Consider the following 22794-nt stretch of genomic DNA (forward strand, 5'->3'; position numbering starts at 1 on the left):
TGTGCTGCCTCTTTGCCGTTTCGTGCCAACCTCCATCCGTCCTCCGTCCTCGTGCCTCACACTCTCCTCTCAGTGTCCCTTTGAAGTTTATTGACCATTATCTGTGTCAGTGGCTAGAATGTGGCACCGCGGCGCTTCCATACAGGATCCTATCAGCAGATGTATGTCCGTGTGATGAGAGCCTATCAGCGTGGCTGCCGTGTGATGAGGCTTTGAAAGCATCTGCCGTGCACTTTCCCCTGCAGGATTGGAGAGGCTGCCGTCACCTCTCCTTCACGACTTGAAGAAAATCATTGTGCGATTGTGTGTGTGTGTTTGTGTTTGTGCCCTTTTTGTGTGTATGCTGCAGATGAATGCGAGAGGGCGAAAGCCATTTCAGTCTGCTGTCAACATTCATCATTGATTTCGTCCTCTCGACCACAGAGCCAGACCCGACACTATACCCTCCAATTGCTGCCCGACCCTTCAGTGTGTGCGGAGTGTGTGTTGAAGTATCTGCACATGTGCCTGCCTGTGTGAGCAGCTGAGCACGTGTGTGGGTCTTGGAAACAATTAATTCCACGTTACCAATCATTGCTCACTAGCTGTCTCCAAACTCTTTATTCACGAACCGATGGGTTTTGATTTGGCCAAATCTGTGACGCTGTTTTCAGACATAAGCTCAGAGGAAATGGAACTCCAGATTCTCTTTCACGTGAACACAGGAGCAGATTGTGGGTCAGCTGCATTACGGCACCGGCCTCGGCTTCTATAACCAAAAACTCTCGAGTCTCGTTATCTTTCCAAGTTGAGATCTTCGTTGGTGTCTTCTACGTGAAAGTCTCCTCGGTTTTATTTGAGACATTTCTATTCTTTTTGTTTTTTACTGCTTCAACCCACTCGTTCACAGTGAATCCTCCGGACATTATTCCACTGAATTCACTTTTTACTTGGGGGAACTCTTGATATTGTCCAGAGCCTCTGATTTGGACAAGTTGTGTTCTCTCTTACAGCCCCTGCGGAACATTTCAGGAGATTAACCAGAGTTCACTGCAGCTTATGTGAACATCTAAGACTATTCAAATCTCTACACAACAAAAGGTCCCTGAAAGATCCCGTCTTCCTCGTGGCTTCTTCTTCCTAGAAGACATTTTCTTGAAAGATAACAAAACACGAGCAGCAGCAGCAGCAAATTCAAGTTCTGGGTCATGTTTCCTTTTATTTATTTTTATAATGTGCCAATTATTTAGGAGTTTCCTACAAAGGGAAGCAGCTGAGTGTTAGAGCGTCAGATAAGTTCACTTCCATTCGAATGTAAAAGTTTGATAGTGAACTCTAAACTTGTATCATCAGCTCCAGACGCTTCCTGTTCCTCCGGCGCAGGAGCTCGAGCCCGTGTTTGTTATTTGTAGCCGAGGTGGAAGCTCCACGTCTGCACCGGAGCCTCCAGGTGATTATATGTGTGCTCACCTGTTTTTGATGTGTCAGCCCGAGCCGTGATGCGATCTGGAGTTAGATGCATAATTCAGCTCGCACAGGAAGGAGAGAACAGCAAACAATAGCCTGCAGTTGTGTGTGTGAGTGTGTGTGGAGAGCAGATTGACACTGTGTTCTTGGTTTAGTGTGCGTGTGACTGAACTTCTCTTTGTGTTACGACTGGCGGAGGCTTTGAGTGAGAATTGTGCGTCTGTTCTTTCAATCTTAACTGTGACCTCACTCCCGGCTTCTCTTCTCTTTTCTATTTTTATCCTTAACAACCTTCCGCTCTCACTCGTATAATCATACTCTTACTTTTTTCTCCTTTATGATCCGTGAAGGTAATGCTTTGACTTTCCAGAATGCTTGACTGCAAAATTACCTCCATATCTATATAATGGGTAATAACAGTACAGATTCATTGACAATAATTTTATCGATTAACTGTTCAAATATTTCTGCTTTTCTTTTTTTAAAGCAAAGTTTTCGAACTTTCAAAATACCGCTACACACTTTGAATATCCACGATACATATTTTTAAGTGTTTCATATTAAATATACATGAAATTAGTTTATTGAATTTGTTTATGGATCACGATAAATTCCACAGGGGATTTATAATTCACAAATTGTATTTATTTTTTTTAACTTTCATACACTAATAGCAATTAGTGAAATCTCATCTTAGTATTTACATTCATCATGTTATTTAATCTAATTAATTAAGACTTAAGATCACACATTTTCTAATTTTACTGTCATAATTACTACTAAAGTTATTGCTTATTGAATTATTTAAATGCATATTTTAATACAAATCTAATGATAGATTTTATGTTGGTATTTTTCCACATTCCAAGTGTCCAGAAATAAGTCATGACAGAAGAATATCAATGACCTCAGACAATAATACATTAACTCATTCATTTCTTGGAGTCTTACTCTAACCTTTATTAGAGTGTGACTAACCCCTTATTCTAAATTCAACTATTTCCTTTTGACCTTTTAAGGTTTATGTGGACTCAAAACACGACTGCATAGACAGATGCAGGTCCCCACAACATGAGGAACACCTGGACAGCACACACACACACTCTGTTACCATCTTTCCTCTATAATACCAAAAGTCACAGAAGTCTTCATGAATAATGTATAATACCTGTGTTTTCATAGACATCAAAAAACTGTCAGATGAAGATAGACAGTGAGAGAGAAAGAGTCTGTCTGTCTGTGTGTGTGTGTGTGTGTGTGTGTGTGTGAAAGTGTGTGTTGATTGTGTCTTTGAACGCTTTCCAAAAATGACTGTATTATCCTTCTGTTTGAGAAGAGGACTGAAGGAGCAGCACAGATGCTGTTCACGTGCGTGTGTGTGTGTGCACGTGAGGTAAATTATTCTGGTTATTTGTGAGTGACAGGTGGAACATATTCATCAGTGTCACTGTTTTCATTGAGGAAACAGATGAATTGATGCTAAAAGGTCAGAGAGGAGACGAGCAGGAAAGAGGAGTCGTGTCACATGACCTGGTGCCTTACGGGAGAAAGAGGGAATAAAACCAAACAGGAAGCTGGAACAGAATGTGCACAAAAGGAAACAGGAAACCTCTTTTAAATGAGCGAATTGAGGTAATAATAGTATAATGATTAAAGTACCAAAAAAGTGGCAAGGACCAGCCCTCACACCCAAGTGCCGATAACCTTAATGGTTCCAGTGGGACTGCTCCTCACGAACCAAAAAGCCTTTTGACTAACCCCTTAATTTCTCTGTGTTCTTGAGTGACAATCCATTTTGCTACTTCGTTAAACATTGGAATAATTAGCACTCGAGCAGGAGTGGGTGGAGCTGCCTGTCGTTTGTTGACAGACGAACAAAGACGCCGTCGTCCACCAGTAATGAAATGGTTTGCGCCATTACGCTGAATCTCATTTGGAAAAAAGCTCCACGCTGATAATTCGTCTTCTGTCTTTTCTTTTTCCGTCCTGATCGATACGAGGTGGACGATCTGTCAGGATGAGTTTCACCGCCGCTCCCCGGGACCGAGTCAGAAAAGGACTCGGAGATAGAGAGAGAGAGAGAGACGGGGAGTTGGGGTGAAGAACGTCTGCATCTGTTAGTCCAGTTAGTCTCGGTGCCGACCTGTCAGTCAATCCAATTCTGCATCGACCCGTTTGTCCCGTCCCACTGTAACGACCCAGGCTCGGTTCGATGCCGCACTCAGACAAAGGGACGTTTGCAGAGTTTGTCCATCAGTGGGGAATTTAATTAGCAGTTCCTTCTGACACATTTCGCTTTCAATTAATCCATTACCTCTGTATCCCACCTCCTTTTGTCTCCTTCCTGTCTCTCATGTCTGTATATTCGAGGTTCCACTTCTCCATCCATCCGTCTCTGCACTCAATCCTAATTCCTTTTGCTCCCTCACTTCACATCAGAGTCTAAAATATGCTGTTTTTATATCAGTGCTGTCTGTTCTCTGCCAAAATCCCCCTCTTTATGAGAATCCATCATGTAGGACTCCTCCGATGACCTTTGCCTGCGCAGTCAGACTCTGCTTAAAGACTGGAAATACCAGAGAGTTGAGATGACTTCTGGTGTCCCTCAGGAAACGCCTGACGCTGATGTATTTGCAATACCCAAACTCATTTCTCCTCCTCTTCCTCCTCTTCCTCTTCTTCCTCTCCTTCTCCGCAGCGCTGTCTTTGATCAGCGAGCTGCGGCCGGAGAAGATCGAGCAGAAGAGCATAACTCTGGTGTGGAGGGAGCCGATCTACCCGAACAGCAGCCGCACCGAGTACGAGGTCAAGTACTACGAGAAGGTAACTTACACACTCCACAGGTCCATCATCTCACAGCGCCTGGTCTATTAATGGTCGCAGGGGGCTTAGCCAATCCCAGCTGACATTGGGCGTGAGGCAGCGTTCACCCTGGAAAGGCTGCCAGCCTATCACAGGCCCAATATGAGACAAGCAACCAATCAATCCTCTAGTCTGCTGCCGATGTCCAGTCTCCATATTAGTGCTCCTCTTCATTTGCTCATATGGAAAACTGTTCCAGTTCCCACCGGCCTGATTACGATCATTTAACATAGCACTTAGTCAGATTGTGTCAGATCGTGTGTCAGATTCCCCCCCCCCCCCCCCATCAACAGTCCTGGTCTTCACAGTAGATCTGTCATTCACGTAAAACCACAGCTGTCCCGATTTTTGTATTTGGCTGCGACATATTCTCGCCCGGTTTCACACCTCCCTCTCCTCTCCTCTCTACGCTGCACCATATTTAACAAACCCCTGCCTCCTTAATGCTTTTAGTAGAAAAAAAGAGAAACAGGAACGATTTAGACGGAGGCTACGGGCCAGGAAAAAACTTGAGAAAAGATAACAGGAGGTGAAAGAACGAGATGGCGGCGTGATAACAGAGGGAGATAAAAGAGTGGAGAGGGTATTAGGGACAGCTGTGGGGAAGACGACTCGGTGATAAGACGCTTGTAAGAGCACCGTGATGGAAATAAACGAATGAAGTTGCTTTTGTGAGACTAGGTGGGTGGGGGGGGGGGGGGAGGAGGAGAACAGCGGGAGAGTCGGGAGATGAATGGAGAAAGTGTGAGGGACGGATGGAGAATAACCGAGACCGAGACGAGCAAGTTGTAGGAAAGCCATGAAATGAAAAGGCAATATAACGACACTCTCGGAGCCTATTACAGTTTAAAAAATGGCTGTGCTCAGTGAGTGCACTGGCCTTTCCTTTCTTTATCCCTCTCTCTTCTTGTATAAGCTGCAGCTCCACAACACGTCTGCACACGTTGAAGTGAATAAAAGATCATTTGCTAATCATCCAATAACACTTCAACATATGAGGCTGTGAATACGTGTTTAATCGGGGTCAACACATTGTTGCTGCTGATGATGATGACTAACAATGCTAATGATTAATTCACAGTTTATTCATAAAGTGACATTAGAACATCATCTGTTGTTTTCTGTTAATCTGCTTTACCTCGGAGTCTCCACCTGCTTCATTCTCCTTTTATTTCTCATAAATAATGGGTTTTAAAAAAGGTCGAGTTAAATGCTTACACAACTATTCGCTATTCGAACATTTATTCAAACGTGGGGGGGGAAAGAGTTCGTGTTTTCAAACTTCACCTGAGTGGGATATGAATGTAGGCATCTTATTTCAACAGATTAGACTTCCTGTCTGGGTTTCTATTTCTATGCCCTGAGATGATTGACACAAATGTATTGAAAGCAGGTGAAAGAGGTAAAACTCTTCAACTCTGTCCGACTCATTGAAAGTTCGTCTGACTCCTTCAAAGTGCGTCAAGCTCTTTGAAACTCTCTCTCTCTCTCTCTCTCTTTCTCTCTCTCTCTCTCTCGCTCTCTCGACAAATGAAACATTACCAAAGCCCTTGATTTGGTTAAAGGATTGTGTCACACGTCCTCCAGCATAACACACTGTGCCTTGGGAACAGAACAAGCCATCTCTCACAAATGGATTCCACCTCCTCGTCTCACTCCTGCTTCTCTCTCTGTGTCTCCTCTGTCTCCCGTGTCCCTGTCTGTCTGTGCAGGTACAAAAGGATCAGAGTTATTCCACCATGAAGACGGCCGCCACACGGATCAGTGTCAACAACCTCAAACCTGGCACCACCTACGTCTTCCTCATCCGCCCTCTGTCCACGCCGGCCTCCTCCTCCCTGTCCTCCTCGCCGCTGTCGTCATCTTCGTCCTCTACTTCCTCCTCTTCTTCATCATCCTCCTCCTCCTCCTCCTCGTCATCCTCCTCCCCGCCACCCATGGACTACGGGGCGTACAGCGCTCCCCTGGAGCTGCAGACACTTGGCGAGTGTAAGTACCCGTTTTTACGCCTCCTCCCCCGTTCTCCTCCTCGGGTTCTCTGCTTTCTCCTCGCTCCCTCCTCCCGCCGCCGCCGCCGCCAAGCCAGATCGGGATGGGGGGGGGGGGGGGGGGGGGGGGTTAGTGTAGGCACCTGGCCAGCCCACACAATGAGGTGTGCTGCGAGTGTAAGCGAGACAGGAGGGGGGGGGGGGGGGGGATTTGAGTGTGTCTGAGACTACGTGTTAAGATTCAAGATTTTAGCAGGAAGCTGTGAAATGGCTCCTCTTTGTGCAGGTTGATATAGTGTCGCCTGTGCCAGCTCACGTCTCAGTCTGGATTTGTGTGTCTGTGTGCGTCGCAAACCTTGTGCCTGTTCATGAGGTCTTAGTTTTGAACCTCTCATTTACACAGGAGATGAGTTTGTTTTACTCTGGGCTGCTTCACCATCTGACTCACTATCCTCTGCAGTTGGTCAAAGAGCAGCTACAAAACAAAGAGTTGTGTATTATTCAGCAGTCGGGGTTGTGTACTTCTCTTTGTGCTGCTTTAAGGTGAAAGGTCACATGTGCACGTTGACTTTATTTCGGATGATGCGTATTCAGTTTTCTGCTTCTGCCTCAGGGTGGATCAAGTGCCAGATAATAACCGATGACCTGACACTGACTGTACACAGAACACTTCAAATTATTTAAAATAATATTATCTTGACAAACCACAATCCCTTGATTATCACATTGAGCTGTTGAGTGAATAATGTATAAGCAAGTATAAGTATGTGTAGGTTGATTATAAACAGACAGTTGAGTTGATTGAACCAAACTTTACTAAATCGTTCACATTGTGATGGATTTTCTTATTATTATTATCATATATAATAGGTATATACCACATTATTACATGTATAGTTGTTTATTTGATATTATATTCATTTATTGTTCAAGATTGTAAATATATAATTAAATTGATTTTCTCTTTTAATTATATTTTGGGCATTTCCAGATATTCAGTTATTTCAATTCTTTTTTATTTCCTTTTTTCAATTAAGTGAAGCAAAAGGTTTTGTAAATATTACATCAATCTAATATTTGTGGGTCGAGTGAGAATTAATTATTATTAATAATGGAAAGGTTGTGGTTTGGTGGAATAGGAAAATGTCAGTTTACCCTGCACTCTAACCAAACAGCCATCAAATGAATCCGCCCTTAAAGGTCATCGCCTTGTTATTTACTCTCTTGTTCACACTTGATATCTCCTAATTGAATACACCACATGTCCGTGCATGCTTGTGTGGTGAAGTTGTGTTGATATGCACAAATAATCCTGTGCAACTAGTTCATTTACTGTAAGATGTGTGTTTTTCTTTTGTTCATGCGTAATAAGAGTGTTGTTGTTTTATCCGTCACCAGTGGCCCTGGCGTCCAGCGAACAGAACCCAGTGGTGATCATTGTTGTCGTGTCGGTGGCTGCCCTCATCATGCTGCTCTCCATGGGAGTGGGACTGCTCATCTGGAGGAGGTAGATATGGATACACACATGCATACATACATATATGTCTATATATATATATATATACATAATTCATTCATTTCTTCCTGTAGCTCATCCTTTCTCTCTCCGATGTTAATTCACAAACACGCACTGACATGTATACGTCTAAATCACATATTCATTTAACTGTGACACACTGGCCCCCGTTTAGAATTCAGTCTGCTCAGTGACGGAAGGATTTCCTCTCTGAACGGAACGTGGAGTGACGGCAAGAGAGAGGGAGAAATTAGACGATCAGCGTTACCTCATCGTGGTTTAATCCGAAACATAAAGAAGTCGGCTGGATAATGGTTTCTGTCTGCGCTGACAGGGAACTGTTGGCAGGGTCATAACCAGCTTCTGATCATTTTATTTTGGAGGGGAGTTTGTACTTTTTTTCGGGCGTCTAATTAGTTTTCACACAGAGACGCTGGAATTGCACAACAGCAGCTCGATGCGAGAGAGAGGTGAAAGCTGTGTCACATGGTTTATTCATACCCAGAGTTGGCTTCACCACTCGGGCATGTGAAGAGTTCAAAAGTCGTTTATACTTTACTGAGGAGTTTGACATCATTATTTGACCAGATCTGAAGGTAATTAAAGACGGCTAGTGGCAAACTGAGGTGAGCACCATCACACTCTGCCCTCGTTGTGTGATCCTTTTTACTTTGTGGTGTGCTGCTCAGTCCTTTAATAAGTCATTCTTAAAAATTGTGTAAAGCCCAAATTGCTTCTGGTCGAAATACTCAGTTGGTTTGTTTTTGGTTTTAAAACTGAAGTGCCTGATTTGTTCTGTGGCCCTGAATCTTGAAAACAAACAGCCGTAAATTGAACTCAGTGAAATATTTAAAGACAGTTTAAACACACAACCCTGAACATTTAATAGTTTTGCGTGTTTGCTGCACGTACGCCAGACAACCATCAGACAACAGAATTTCAGCTGATTCATTAGCGTGACCAGTCGAACACTTTTCAAAAAGTTATGAAACACATAACTTAAAACATTTATAAGTTGTTTTTATGGCTAACTTGCAAATCAGCATAGAAAATATAGTCAAACAGGTCGATAAAGATTCATAATGATAAAGAAGATATATAACTCGCTCTCTCACCACACATATATCACACTCCCTCTGTTGCAGTCTGACCGACCATCAACTCTACAGCGATAAATCCCACCCACGTCAGTGCACCGTTAAAACATCCATAAAATTGTTACCATCCTCAGCAGACAGGCAGAATTTAGCATAAGCTGCATAAAAGTTTGATTTCCTATTTGAATTCCATTTCTCAAACAAGTTTTATGCGAAAATATATAAATATTTAAAATCTCTCCCGTACATTCATGATACCTGAAAGCTTTATTTTTACTTTTTTCGAGTTTTTCTGCAGAAAGGGAAATAAATTGGAATTTGACGTTTATGATTCTAGCAAACTTATGATCCCTCGTGTGTTTTAATGCATGTTTAACTGTCTTATTTGTTGTACTGTCTATATGGTGCCACATCAACTGTATATCCTCAATGTTTTATTCAGCTGAGCAGATAAAAAGGGAGGGGGGGGCATAGAGTGCATTTCTGCTTCCCATTCCAACCACTTTGCTCTTTGACTCCGGTCCAGCTCTATATTCTGCCAGCTCGCCTCACACACGCCCACGCACACTCACTCACACACACGCACACACACACGCTCACACAATTCATACCATACACTCCATCACACATGCAGGCAAACGAGTAGAGAGCGCATATCTACTCCCACACAGTTAACACTCATACACACATTTCCAGAATCACATTTCATCTGGCTGGCATTCAATTGATATCCATCCAGGGAGATTTGCTGCAGCACTGTGGAAACATTTGTTTGCATAGATTGTGTGCATTCTCACTTACTCTCCCCCAAACAGACACACACATACACACAAATACACAAACACACACACACACACAGATCTACATCGGTGCGTCCTCTCAGCCAGATAAAGTTCTTCAGGTACGACTACCTGTGTAACGGAAGGACTGTGATACGGAGACCACCAGACCAATTCCAGATACACACAAAACAGAACAATGACGCAGCCAATCAGGTGTAGAAATGGCTTCTATTCATTCACTGCAGCGCCACACAACTTGGTGCTGTCTCTCACGCACCTGTAAAGGTATACGTGGGGATAGACGAACACAACAGCGCTGCATCAGAAAAACACAATGTGCAAAAAAATGGGATTACTCTCACCAGACACGCACAAGCGTTTGAATACATTTTTGCTTTCAGGAAAAATCAGCAGGGTCCCCTCGTGCGCAGCCTAGCAGGGAATAATAACGCTTATCTTTCCTCTTTTATTTCCATCATCGCATTCATTGCAAGTGGTCTCCATTGTTCATCCCTGCTGGACCATTAACTTGCTCTTTATGTTTTGCATAGAGACAAAAGAGGGAATGGCTTGATGCCTCAATTACTATGCTCGGGTGTTTGCAGAGACAGCCGGCTCCCGGCTCCGGCTGCGGGGTCTCGGTGACATCGATCTGCTCCCTCGCACAGGCACATGCAAATGAGTCCCGCGGCACACACGTGAAGTCATGGCTGCAGGCGGCCGCGGGCACACATTTACATCTATGTATACACACTGGGATGTTTTGCACAATCCACTTGATGCCTCATTCATCACGTCTAATGTAAAGTGCGTGTCAGCAGCTCTGAAACACGGGTGTGCCTTGGTTTTCACTCTTCGCTCTAACGCCTGTGACACACACACACAGAACTTTCTATGCATGATTGGCAGCACAGCAGCACTTCAGCCCCATTTTGCCGGATTTTAAGTGGCTGCTCGGTTGCAGGTTTTTGAATTCCTCCCACGGTTGGTGCATCTCATCATTTCAACCTCTTTCTTCTCTTGTATGATTGTTTCTATGTCATTTTCCTGAGAGTTTTAGTCGAATTGATGAAAATGAAAATCATTATTTGAGCTAAAAAGGATAGTTTTCCAAATTTGTAATCATTTTTGGATTGGAAATGACCCTAACACTCTTTTCTTTGGAACATCGGTGCTCAACTTAGAGTTGTTTTTTAGTCTCAGCATTAGATAAAGTTAATATAACACATTTCCAGAGAACCTGGCTCTAGAAACTGTCTCTTCAGGTTAAATGTTAGAGTGAATAGCATCTTAAACATCACGTAAGTAATGTCAAATTTCATTTTCATGTTGTGTCAGACTTTATTCTGCTGTGATGTGGCTTAGTTTTGCACGTCTCATGCTCTGGCTGTCTGACAGCACCATGTTAGATTCATGTTACAGTGACGCACATGGAGGACGAACCATCACTCTCAGTAAGAATAATGTAGGCAAGGAAAAAGAAAAAGAGTGCTTTGTATTTTCCTCTCTCGGTTTAACCTAATCCTGACACATCACGTACACACAAACACACATGTGCACACACGCACACGCTCAGCCCATTGGTGCTTGACAGAGTTTGATTGAGCCAGACTTCCAGGGCATTGGCCGAACACACTCCAGGGAGCCCAGGCTTGACTGGTCAATGCAGTGGGATTGTTTACCCTTGACCAGCCTCACCAGCACGCATGTGTGTGCCTTACAGGATTGAGTGTGTGTGTGTGTGTGTGTGTATGTCTGTGTCTGGTAAGTGAGTTACGAGCCATCAGGAGATGGAGAGGGGATCAGGAAGAAGGGAGAAGTGGGTATTAGAGCGCTGCCGTTTCATAGGGCTGCTGACTCTCAGGGACAAAAAGTGAGGGTTCCAAGGGGATTAAAGGAGAAACGGCCAAGTGAGAAGGTCTGGAGCACAGTGGTGAAGTTTCCCCGCGCGTCTCGTACAGATCAGTGCGCCCATGTCAAACCCCCGCCCCCCACCCTGCCCACGCCCCAGCAACATCAGACCAAAACCTCTTTGGTTTCAAATGTGATAGTTGTCATTCCGAAGGACTCTTGTCACTTTTTGAACATTTCTAACATCTATTATTTATCGGAGACAAATGAATAAATGATCAAATTATTTCTAAGCATGGACCTACTATCATCTTCAACCCAAAACTAAAAATAGAAAATGTACCTCTGTGCAAGAAAGACCTTAGATTAAAGGAAGGGGGTAAAACTGCTCATGAAGTCACTCGGCATGGAAGGAAACTAATTTGTCTCCAGTTTGATTCTCATAAAGCCGAGTCCCACTACTGGGTGAAACTTATTGTGGCTAAAAGTTAAAGTGACTTCTTGAAATTACCTAATTTCCCATGTATTTTGCCCCGAATAAGTCTGAGTTGGCCTAATTCCTCTGTGCCTCACTTTGCCTGTCAGCCACCAATCTGCTCCGACTCTCTCACCTATTATTCATGTTATTTCCATAACTGCACTTTATTTCAGAGGAGAGTTCAGATGTGGGGGGGATGAAGTCGGCTTCATTTACATGAGACACACATTACATTTCATATTTCTTTTTTTGCTCTTAAATTTCTCCTCCTGAAAACGCCAGCTAGTAGAACTTCACCTAGCCTGCTTTTACCAGAGAGTAAGAGAGAGAAAAGCTGCATTCATAATGAATTACAATCATTGCTAAATTTAAAAAATGACAACGCCTAAAAAGCTGAGATGATAATTTGTGCCAAAATTAACATTTGATCAGGCGGAGACGACTGTGACGGGACTTGGCCGCAGTCTTCAGTGTTTTGGCATCGCCACGTTCCTCTCGGCCATCTGGTTCTTCTGAAGTGAGAAACTTAACATTTGGTTTACAACTTCCAGTCAGAACCAGAAAACAATTAGCAACGTTACTGGTTTGTCGGCAGCAACCACCACGTTCCAAAGATTCCAGTGATTTCAAATTTGAGAATCTATAAATCATAAAGTTGTGTTTATGATCATGTTTTAAAGGTTCAGTGTGTGAGATTAAGGTGAAAGGGATCTATTGGCAGAGTATACAAATAATCCTATTGATTACTGTTTTCTTTACCCTAGAATGAGACATTTAGATTTAAATACTTTATATTTACATCAGGAGCGGCTCCTCTCTACGGAGGCCGCCATGTTTTTTTTTTACAGTGTCCCAGACTGGACAAAATAAAACTTTTAAGTTTTTATGACAACTGAAGGCTACCCCAGGTTCTCCTTCATGTTTGGAATGGGAGGGTGAGCTGAGTGGTATTCAGCTGCAACGTGCAACTTCACCACTAGATGTCACTAAATTCTACACACTGAACCTTTAAAGTCAATGAAGAGAGCCAGGATTGACGTTGGCACCCCCCCCCCCCCCCCCCTTGTTTTCTTCCCAGCAGCGTCTGCTCGAGCTCCTCCAATGTAACTCCTGCTAGTGTGGTGCTGCTCTCGACCTCCTTCTCCACTCTTCCTCCTCCTCCTCCTCTTCTTTCTCCTCTTCCTTCCTTCACACAGCTGATGCCCAGGTACACTGGCATGTCTGCACTCCCCTCCTCCACAAACCCCCCCCCCCCCCTCACTCTTCTTTTTGTTTTATTTTACCCCAGTTGTCTCGCCATCTCTCCACCCGTGGTTTCCTTTCTCCTTTTTCCAGCTTTTCTCTCAAACCATGAGAATCATTATAAGACAAAACCAAGTCTCCTTCTCCCTTATCAAGCTGTTTGGCCGAATTCCATTTGATACGCTCAGTTCCTCAATTCATACCCAACGAGAAGCAACCCCCCCACCCCCCAACCAAGCTACTTTGCATCTGCCACTTCATTTTTGTCACATATGTGACATTTCCAAAGCAGTAATGGAAATGGTATGAAGTCATGGGACTCTGCCTTCGTGCAGCCCTGCCAATTATTCTTCCTTATTTCCTTATTTCCTTTCTCCACGGCTTAGTTTCCCCCCTCGTTTCCTTGCTTCCTTCATATCACTCCATTTGTCTCCTTAAATTTGTTATTTCACTCCTCCTGCTTGACGCTCTGCTCATTTGCCTCTTGTCAGTCCCTTCACTCATCCCGCGCGGTGTCTTCGCTGCAGTTTTCCATCACTGCCTTGCTTCCTTAATCTGCAGCATCCGTTCGTATCCTGCACTCCACGCTACCATCCCTTCTTTCTTTCTCTCCTTGCCTCTTCCTGACCGTGTACTATATGGGCTACGCTGTGTGCCTCTTCAACTGTTTCCCCTTCCGTGCATACCCTCCTGCCCAATTATCCTCTTACCCGTAACCTCACATTTCCCTGTCACTTCCTCTGCTTCTCCATCTCCCAGCTTCCTTACATGTATCCTCCGTGATTTATCTCCCACTATGCCCTCAACCCCTTTGCCATGTTCCCATTTGCTCCCTTACCTCTCCTCTCCCCTTACGCCTGTTGCATCTTGTTTCTCTAGGTAGCACCATGCCCTCTGTCCCCCTCTCCCCCCTGTTCCCTCCCTTTCTGCTGTGCTCCCTTATCTATTAATTCTCGTCTCCTCTCCCCTGTCTGGTATCTCCTGCCCTAAGGAGCTGTGCTGCATGTGTCTGCTGGTGTGTTTTGACAGACAGGGTCCTGACCTTGTCTCAGACCCTGCTGCTGCAGAGGCTGTGGGATGTGTCAGCCTCACCCTTGATCACATCTCCCCGCGCAAACACTCACAGGGACGTGCACATGCAAAGGAACACAGTCCTGTTGACGCAGAATTCGCACGCGCACACGTCTGCACAAAAGCCACACGCAAGTGAGCGCCGGGCTGCGAGTCCGTCGGGCTCTCTGTGAACTCACAGCTTTGCACCGACTCTGTGTGAAGTGCTGATGTGTTCTGACATTCACATTAACACACGGCTCCCTGAGCAGATATGTTTCACTCTAACACACAAATGCAGACCCACACAGTCGGGTCTGCAGACACCTGCGTGAGAGATTCTTCCATGTAGAATCTGTGCACCTCAGTTTCCTCAAGTCGGAACTCGGCTCGTAGCAATTGTCGCCTCTTTACAGGAATGGCTGTGATTGAAATCCCTGAGAACCTGACAACCTGCCAAATGTCCCATGATGATATTAACATGTGTATAATATGTAAATCACATAAATGCTGCTGCAGAATCTTGTATTTTTATATTCTGTATAACATCTAGGTTACATTCAGAATATCTTCTATCAGCAACTTGTTTATTAGAAGAACCTTTGACGTAAAATAGATTTTTCCATCAATACTTTCTTTAGTTCCTTGGCTGATTCGCTCATGTCTTGTTTCTCATCCCTCTAATCCAAGAAAACACAGAATATCTCTTCATCACTTGTTAATTTGACACTTGCAGTGTGTGTGTGTGTGTGTGTGTGTGTGTGTGTGTGTGTGTGTGTGTGTGTGTGTGTGTGTGTGTGTGTGTGTGTGTGTGTGTGTGTGTGTGTGTGTGTGTGTGTGTGTGTGTGTGTGTGTGTGTGTGTGTGTTCATATTATCCTATGGATTTTGCCGATTCGAGCCTGAAAGACTCGAAGTTCTCTCATAAGCTCAAAAGCCGTCAGCAGCCGGATCCTCCTCTCTCCTGTCTCGACCCCCTGTGGTGACGGGGAATGAGAGATACCATTGTGTGCATGTACAGTATCTGGTGTGTGTGTGTGTGTCTGCACATGTGTCCACCTCTTCCATGAAAACTCCCATCATGGTGAAACAACAATAGCAAATCTATTCCAGGCGGATCAGCGCGTGTGCCTGCGACTGGCCCGGTCGAATCAGGCAGGATTTCTACTGCTTCAGCCTCAGATCCTCGTGCTGCTCATCAGTGGCGTCACATCAGGGGCCTTTTCCTCCGTGTCCCTTCCATCTCCATTGTCAATACTCCGGTGTTAGCACGCTCTCATCTCACTTATCGCACATCCCGTAAAACCTTCTACGTTGCAAGACAAACAGCGTCTGATGCTTGTTATTTGTTTGTGTCTGCCAGCTGAGATTTAAAAAAAAAAAAAAAAAACACTGAGTGATGCCGTCTTTATTTCTCTTTCCAGACAATGTGGCTACAGCAAAGCTTCCCAGGAGGGAGACGAGGAACTCTACTTCCAGTGTAAGTGACGACGCCGACCTCTATTAAATCCCAGATGTGTGTGTTTGTGTGTAATCTGTGTTGGTCCGTGTTCAGTCACTGCTCACGAAGGGGGGGGGGACTATCCATACATGCTTTGTCTTTTCCTGTTCCCTGTGCACGAAGTCATGCGACACGCGTGTGCCTCGCAGATGACTTTTTGAGGCATGAGGCAGTGTCACGGCATTAATTCTTAATTCTGAGTGCATGCTTAGCCGGCTCTGAGCCCACTGACACACTCCATTAGGTGGTGTGTGTGTGTGTGTGTGTGTGTGTGTGTGTGCGGCGGAGTTTGATGGAGAGAGATTGAAATCCAGAGGAGGGAAAGATAAAGACCTGGAGAAGGGGGGGAGGGCGAGGAGGAAAGAGCGGGGAGTAGAAGTCAGGAAGCAGCAGCAGCAGAGATCTCTCTCCTCCCAGAGAGACCACGTTAAATGTTGTTGTTGCACATGTTGTCGAACAAGATTGTAAATGTTGCTTTTTATAAACTCACAAAGCCCTCAATAGGCTTTTTGTTTGACGGTGACAGAATGGAAGTAGTTTGACATATCTCTGCTTGTTTGGTGCGTGCCAGTGCTCCTCTAATATAGTGTGTGAGAGTGGTGGTGTGGGGGGGGGGATGGGGGGGGGTGTACATGCGTGTGCGTGCTCATGCTCATTTGCGTTGTTTAATCTCCCAGCATGCTTAGCCCTCTGGAGAGGTTTGGAGCACTATGCCTGATGAATAATGAGCCAAAGCCATGAAGCTCGGAATTAAATCTGCCCAAACATAGACGTGCCAACAGCTGACAAGCACGCAATATACATACAAATACACACACACACACACACACACACACAGACACAGACACACACACGCACAGACAGGTATTTTTGGCCTGTTTCTCAAACACATGAACGGACACAGAGACACTTCTTTTGTTCTCTTTATCCGCACACGCTCTCTGGAGACCACTTCCTGTTCTGTGACGGTGAACCCGCTGCACACTCCCATTGGGCTTCAGGTCCACCTCGTCCGAGGACAGGAAGTGTGTGTGTGTGTGTGTGTGTGTGAGTCCGTCAGTGTCAGCCTGTTTTCAAAATAAAAAAAATCCTCCATCCATCTGTTCCATCTGCCAAACTCCCCAGCTGTAGAGTAACACGGAGGGACACAGGAAGAGGGAGAGAACCAGTAGCTAAATGAGTGTGTGAGTCAGAATGTAGAGGAATAAAGGAGGAGAAATGAGTGTGTGAGGAGAGAAGAGTGAGGAGGTGAGGGAGGGAGAGACTCATCATAAGTGACACTGCTCAGAACATTAGTGTTATGTCGGAGTGAGTGACCTAGAAACGCCGGGTGGGGGTTGGCGGGGGGCGGAGGAGAGACTCAAACCGAGCAGTTTTGGAACGCATCCCCAGTCAGACGGCAGAAACGTTCGGGGCTAAACGGGCCCACCCTGTCGTCCAGTGGAGTGTGAACACGCTTCAGTTTCCCCTCAATCGCTCGTGGCTGTGACACAGTTAACCCTGAAACTAATCAGCCACTGAGCCAGTGTAGTGTGTGTGTGAGTATGTGTGTGTGTGTGTGTGTGTGTGTGTGTGTGTGTGTGTGTGTGTGTGTGTGTGTGTGTGTGTGTGTGTGTGTGTGTGTGTGTGTGTGTGTGTGTGTGTGTGTGTGTGTGTGTGTGTGTGTGTGTGTGTGTGTGTGTGTGTGTGTGTGTGTGTGTATGTGTGTGGGTCAAATGAGTGAGAACGATCAGAGACATTTATTGCTCACCTCTTCGGCATGTGAGCACCCCCTTCATGTGTCTGTGTGTGGTTGTGTGTGTATGTGGTTGTGTGTGTGTGTCGCACAGCTGGTTTTAAGCTACAGCATTTAAGTTTTAAAAAACCCTATTTGACAGAAAAGAGGCTTCGATCCTCCACTCAGCCCTGGCCATGAATAGAAAAGGTTTCATTTGCCTCATAATTGTACTTTTGGCTTTATTTGTGTGTGTGTGTGTGTGTGTCTTTATGTGTGTGTGTGTGTTGGATCAATAAGCCGTTATGAGGCAGCCAGCATAGGATTCCTCAGGTCGATCTGGAGCCCTAATCACATTTCAGGGCCTGGGCCACGCTTTTGGGAAAACTCCCCGACGCTTTCCAGGAAGATTTCCAGGAAGATAACGTGTAGTAACAAGGGTCAAAGGTCGTCTAATTGAAAGCTGGACCTCACTGGTTTAATAGTTATTGGCTGCCGGCTGGTTTATTTGGTAGTTGTTTGGCGTCCGGCAGTTGAGGAACAGTCGGGGGTCAATAACGCTCGAAATAGAAGCTGAAGTTTCCAATTGTGTCTCATTAATGTCACAGTAGTGATTTTCTAAAAGTCCTCGGAAGAATTTAAGCAAATTAGGTAAAGTAACCTTTTTTTTCATCCATTGATTGGATTGGAGAAATTTAGTGTGAATTATAGGGTCTGTTTTAAAGGAGACATAATCAACAGATTTATTTATAAGCTCTAAACTAGAAGAGCCAAGGCTGAGGTACTGGTCAGGGACGAACCCATTATAGTTTGGTGCAGTCCTGAAACCCATTTTGGAGATTATTTCTTTATGCTGAGGCTCTAGAGCTGTCACTCACTTTGGAGAACTCACACGCAAACTCTAAAACTAACGACAAAGCAGCAGTCGAGCACCCTGGTGTCACTTTGAGGTTTTTTCGCCGCCTCAGCGTTTTTTACTTGTCTATTATGTCCTGTCCCAGTTTGTCTGACGGCAGATTATGTTGTGTTTGTGTGTTATTTTTGCATAAGTGTGTTAGTGGGATAAGACTGTGAGGCATGCAGGAAAAGACAAAAGGCCTGGTGCCGGAGCCCTGTGATCTGAGTAAAGCCTTGTGGACCAAACCCAAAGTCACACTTGAGAACTTGGAGCTTATGATCTCAGTTCTTCTCTGTGTTCTCTGTGTTCTCTGTGTTCTCTCTCTCTCTCTCTCTCTCTCTCTCTCTCTCTCTCTCTCTCTCTCTCTCTCTCTCTCTCGCTCTCTCTCTGTAGCACAAGGTCAACACACACAAAACCATAGAATTAGACAAGTTGTGGATCCCTAAACGGAGGCGTTTCTTTTTCCTTTTAAAAGAGGAAACAACTTGTTTTAAACAGTTTAAATCAAAATCAGAAACTTGCCAGTGTGTTTACAGGATCGTGTTCGGTTGTTAAAACCACACAGAACATGTCAAACTCAGATTTCTACCTTGGGCCCGCGGTGTAAGTGGAGTTTGATGGCAGAAAAATGTTTCAGCGATCTCACACATCAATGGCAGAACTCTGGGTATTGAATTCCGTCCGTGGATCAAAGAGCGAGAGCTTCTTCCCAGACACAACATTTTGGGTCTGAAATTTAACAATCACAGCCACAGAGAGAAACTCTTTGTTGGAGGAGGCAACGCCACCTATTCCTCCGCTGACTGCAGCCTCAGCCGAGCACAAAGCGATGCCGACATGAAGAGTGTTCTGCTTTGTGTAGAGACAGAGCACGCTGCCGGGACCGCAAAAACAAACCAGCTGACTAGATCGCTGTTTTATTTTTACCCACACACACTGTGATATCTGAATCTAAGGGGCTTCTTCTTTTTTATCCATTTCGTGTATCATGTGGATTGTGTGTTCTGTAAAGACGAGCCTTAACATCTTTAAATATCTTCATTTGTTATGAAGGTGAGTCTTGATTGTGTGATTGTGCGTTGTAGTTAAGATCCCGACGCGGAGGACCTACATCGACCCGGAGACCTGTGAGGACCTGCTGCAGGCCGTCCACGCCTTCGCCAAGGAGCTGGACAACTCCAGCATCAAGATAGAGAGAATCATGCACACAGGTACGAGACTACACAAAGTGCAGTGCAACCGGGCGACAAAACAACACAAAGACTTTATACATTTACATCAGCAGGTACTATTAGTGGTCTTAAGAGACTGAGCTGCAGCAGAGAGTCTATCCAAAGTCCACAGGCAGAATCAGGGCTAATAGCCACAGGTTAAAAAGCCCAAAGGCTCCTGGCTCTGGTGTATCTTCATCCGTTTTGGGTCAACACAGCCACAGTCAGCACAGGGTCAGCAAACACACAAAGACTTAACCCCAATTTGCATCTGCCTTTGTGCCTCCGTGCTTCACCAGATCAAAAACAGAGATAATAAAAATCTAAGAAACAAAGATCATATTATTTGTTTGTTAGACACTCACTGCTTGACGAAGGCCCACAGGTTTCTAACTCTCATACAAAGTTCATAACAAAGACTTTCTGTCAGCCATCGTCGTGTTTACTTTTCAGATGTTAGAAAAGTTCCGTCCAGAGCAGACATTTAAAAAATGGGCCCATTTTGAAATTGAAGAACAATTTGAAGAGTGGTGGTTGTGGCTCAGATTGTACAGAGCGGGTCGGCCACTCGTCAGAAGGTCGATGGTTCAATTTCCCGGTTTCTATGTCAAAGTGTACGTTTGGCAGGACACTTGAGCTGTGACTTTGTTGAATGTGTGATCTGCAATTTAAAACACTTGGAATTGTTCTTTATTTAAATGCAACACATTCAATATAAGCCTCATGTTTGGGACGTAAAAAAGCAATAAGTGAGGAGTTTATGCAACAATAAAAATTGAAATATTTCCTCAAAATTTAAATTAAAAGGAAAATAACAGACACGATCCACAGTCGCAGTAATCTCCACTCAGCGTGTCGCAAGACAAACCGGAGGAGCCACTTCACTCAGTGTGGAAACTTTCTCAAAAATTGATTAGGTTGTTTGATTTGCCTCGTTTCTCATTCCACGGCCTCACCTGCACCGAACCTAATCTCTCCCCTCTTTGATCCCTTTGTATTTCATGTGTGTCTCTCTCTCTCTTTCTATCTCTCTCTCTCTGTCAGTCGTCTCTGTTCATTTGCGTCATCTTATTTTTCTCGTCCAATATGTTTGTATTTCTCTGCTGCTCTACAAACCCCCCCCCCCCCTGCTCGCTTCACCTCTATTCATGTCTTTCTTATATAGCTCCATGTCATCAGTCTGCTTTTTCTTCCACTCTTTCTGGTTGCTCCTTATACAGAAGAAGAAAAATGTATGTGGGGACAAAAGAAGAAAAATCAATATGGATCATGACCCCTGTGTCTCTATCTCCCCCTACAGGTGACTTTGGGGAGGTGTGCCGTGGCTGCTTGAAGCTGCCCAGTAAGAGAGAGCTGCCGGTGGCCATAAAGACGTTGAGGGCCGGCTGCTCGGACAAACAGCGGCGCTCGTTCCTCAGCGAGGCCGGAATCCTGGGGCAGTTCGACCACTCCAACATCATCCGACTGGAAGGCGTCATCACCACCGGTAAGAAGGGGGTGGACGGGGGGGGGGGTACATAGGAGGAGTGGGAGGGTTTGACCATCTTCTGTATCATAAAGAGGATTCATTCCTGTCACTGCTAGAGGAAAGTGAGCCACAGGAAGAAGAAATAAGGGAATTGGAATTTCATTATTTCGGTATCACAGCCTCAGATGGGGTCATGACCTCTGGAGAGGGAAACCGGAGTTGGGGCAAAGGCGATGGACGGTAGGGGGGGGGTGGGTCGGAACGAGCACCTGGACGCTCCCACCACTTCAATATCACACACGTGGAGGGGGGTCAGTGATCACAGCGGAGAGGGCAGGACGGCTGAGGAAGAGGAGGATAGAGCCGGCGTGGATAGATGTCCGCTACCGGCGGATGAGCCACATCAAGGTCCAGGGTCCGCTGACAGATAGCAATCTAGGTTCTTGAGTGAAAACGGGATGGAGGGAGTCAGAGGTTACAAAACAAAACAGATTGTTGAAGGAGGGAGACGGAGAAAAGAGACAAGAGATACAGAGAAGATGAGGTAGAGGTTAATGGGAATGGCAGGTGAGGGGAGAAGCTTTAAAGAGTTTGTGAAGTTTTTGTTACTGCGGGAGTGATGCGCAATGTGTTTGTGTGTGTGTTTGTGTGTGTGTGTGTGTGTTTGTGGGAGGGCACAGTGCCCGAACACACTCTGTGCTCAGGAGGATGGCAGCAGATGTGCAGGGTACAGTAATTGGTGCTGGAGACCCAGCGGGGCCTTGAGATCCACTCCAATCCCTCCCACCTCACACACACCAACACACACACACACACACACACATACACACACACACCTCACATGAATGTTTTCCTCACACAAAAAAAGTGATCCCATATGGTTGCTTCTTTTTCACTCTTATTGACACACACACACCTGCTTGCCTGCCTCACTTGGCATAAAATCACACATCCGTATAAACACACACACACACACACATACACACACACACACACACACACACACACTATTTGACTACAAATCACCTGCTTTGCATCACTTACCCCCCCACTTAGCCCACCTGCAAACAGCATCCTCCTCCTCTTCCTAATCCCCACATGCTTTAATTCATTCAGGTCCACATGAGAAGTGTGTGTGTGTCCTCTTGCATTATCCAGCACAGATTTCTGGAAATGAGATTAAAGGACACACAATAAGGTGGTTTTGTGTCATTTAAGGAAATATTTTGTCACCTCAGGGGAGAAACACACAGGAAGTGACCGACATGACATGATAGTTAATTTTCTATGCACAAAGATGAAGCTGAGAGGTGCATGTGATCAGATTTGATCAAATCTCAGGAAATACCTTTATTTAAATTGTTGAGTTTGTATCTGTCTGATCTCAGGTGTTTATTTGTTTTGAATACTCTCATTCAAGAAAATTAAGTGTGTTTCCACCGTAGTCTGAATATAAAGATGGACGACAGGACGTCTCCCAAAAAGTGAAGCCAAAGCGTCTTGATTGCCCCCTGGTGGCTGACTGCACTATAGGACATATTACAGGTCATGCTAGTGGATTGGACATGGGCAAAATTAGAAATTCAAAATCCATGTCAGATACATTTTCTTCAAAGATGTTTTTTTGTCATTTTAGGTAGTTCTTCTCCCACTCATGTACGTTCAAGTTGTTTGGTTTAAAGTACTTAATGC

The 22794-nt window shown here is 44.9% G+C and overlaps 1 protein-coding gene across 1 annotated transcript in view; it reads left to right on the plus strand.

Annotated features, from left to right (window-relative positions):
• Positions 1-22794, plus strand: part of LOC133972809 (ephrin type-A receptor 7-like) — a 126222-nt gene that overhangs the window by 95771 nt on the left and 7657 nt on the right. The window contains exons 6-11 of the mRNA XM_062410385.1: positions 4145-4269; positions 6021-6297; positions 7695-7803; positions 15735-15790; positions 19509-19634; positions 20935-21120. Coding sequence (XP_062266369.1) covers positions 4145-4269; positions 6021-6297; positions 7695-7803; positions 15735-15790; positions 19509-19634; positions 20935-21120 — 879 coding nt within the window. The remainder of the gene's footprint in view (positions 1-4144; positions 4270-6020; positions 6298-7694; positions 7804-15734; positions 15791-19508; positions 19635-20934; positions 21121-22794) is intronic.

Source organism: Platichthys flesus, chromosome 17 (genome assembly GCF_949316205.1).
Source record: "Platichthys flesus chromosome 17, fPlaFle2.1, whole genome shotgun sequence".
NCBI classification, from domain to species: Eukaryota; Metazoa; Chordata; class Actinopteri; order Pleuronectiformes; family Pleuronectidae; genus Platichthys; species Platichthys flesus.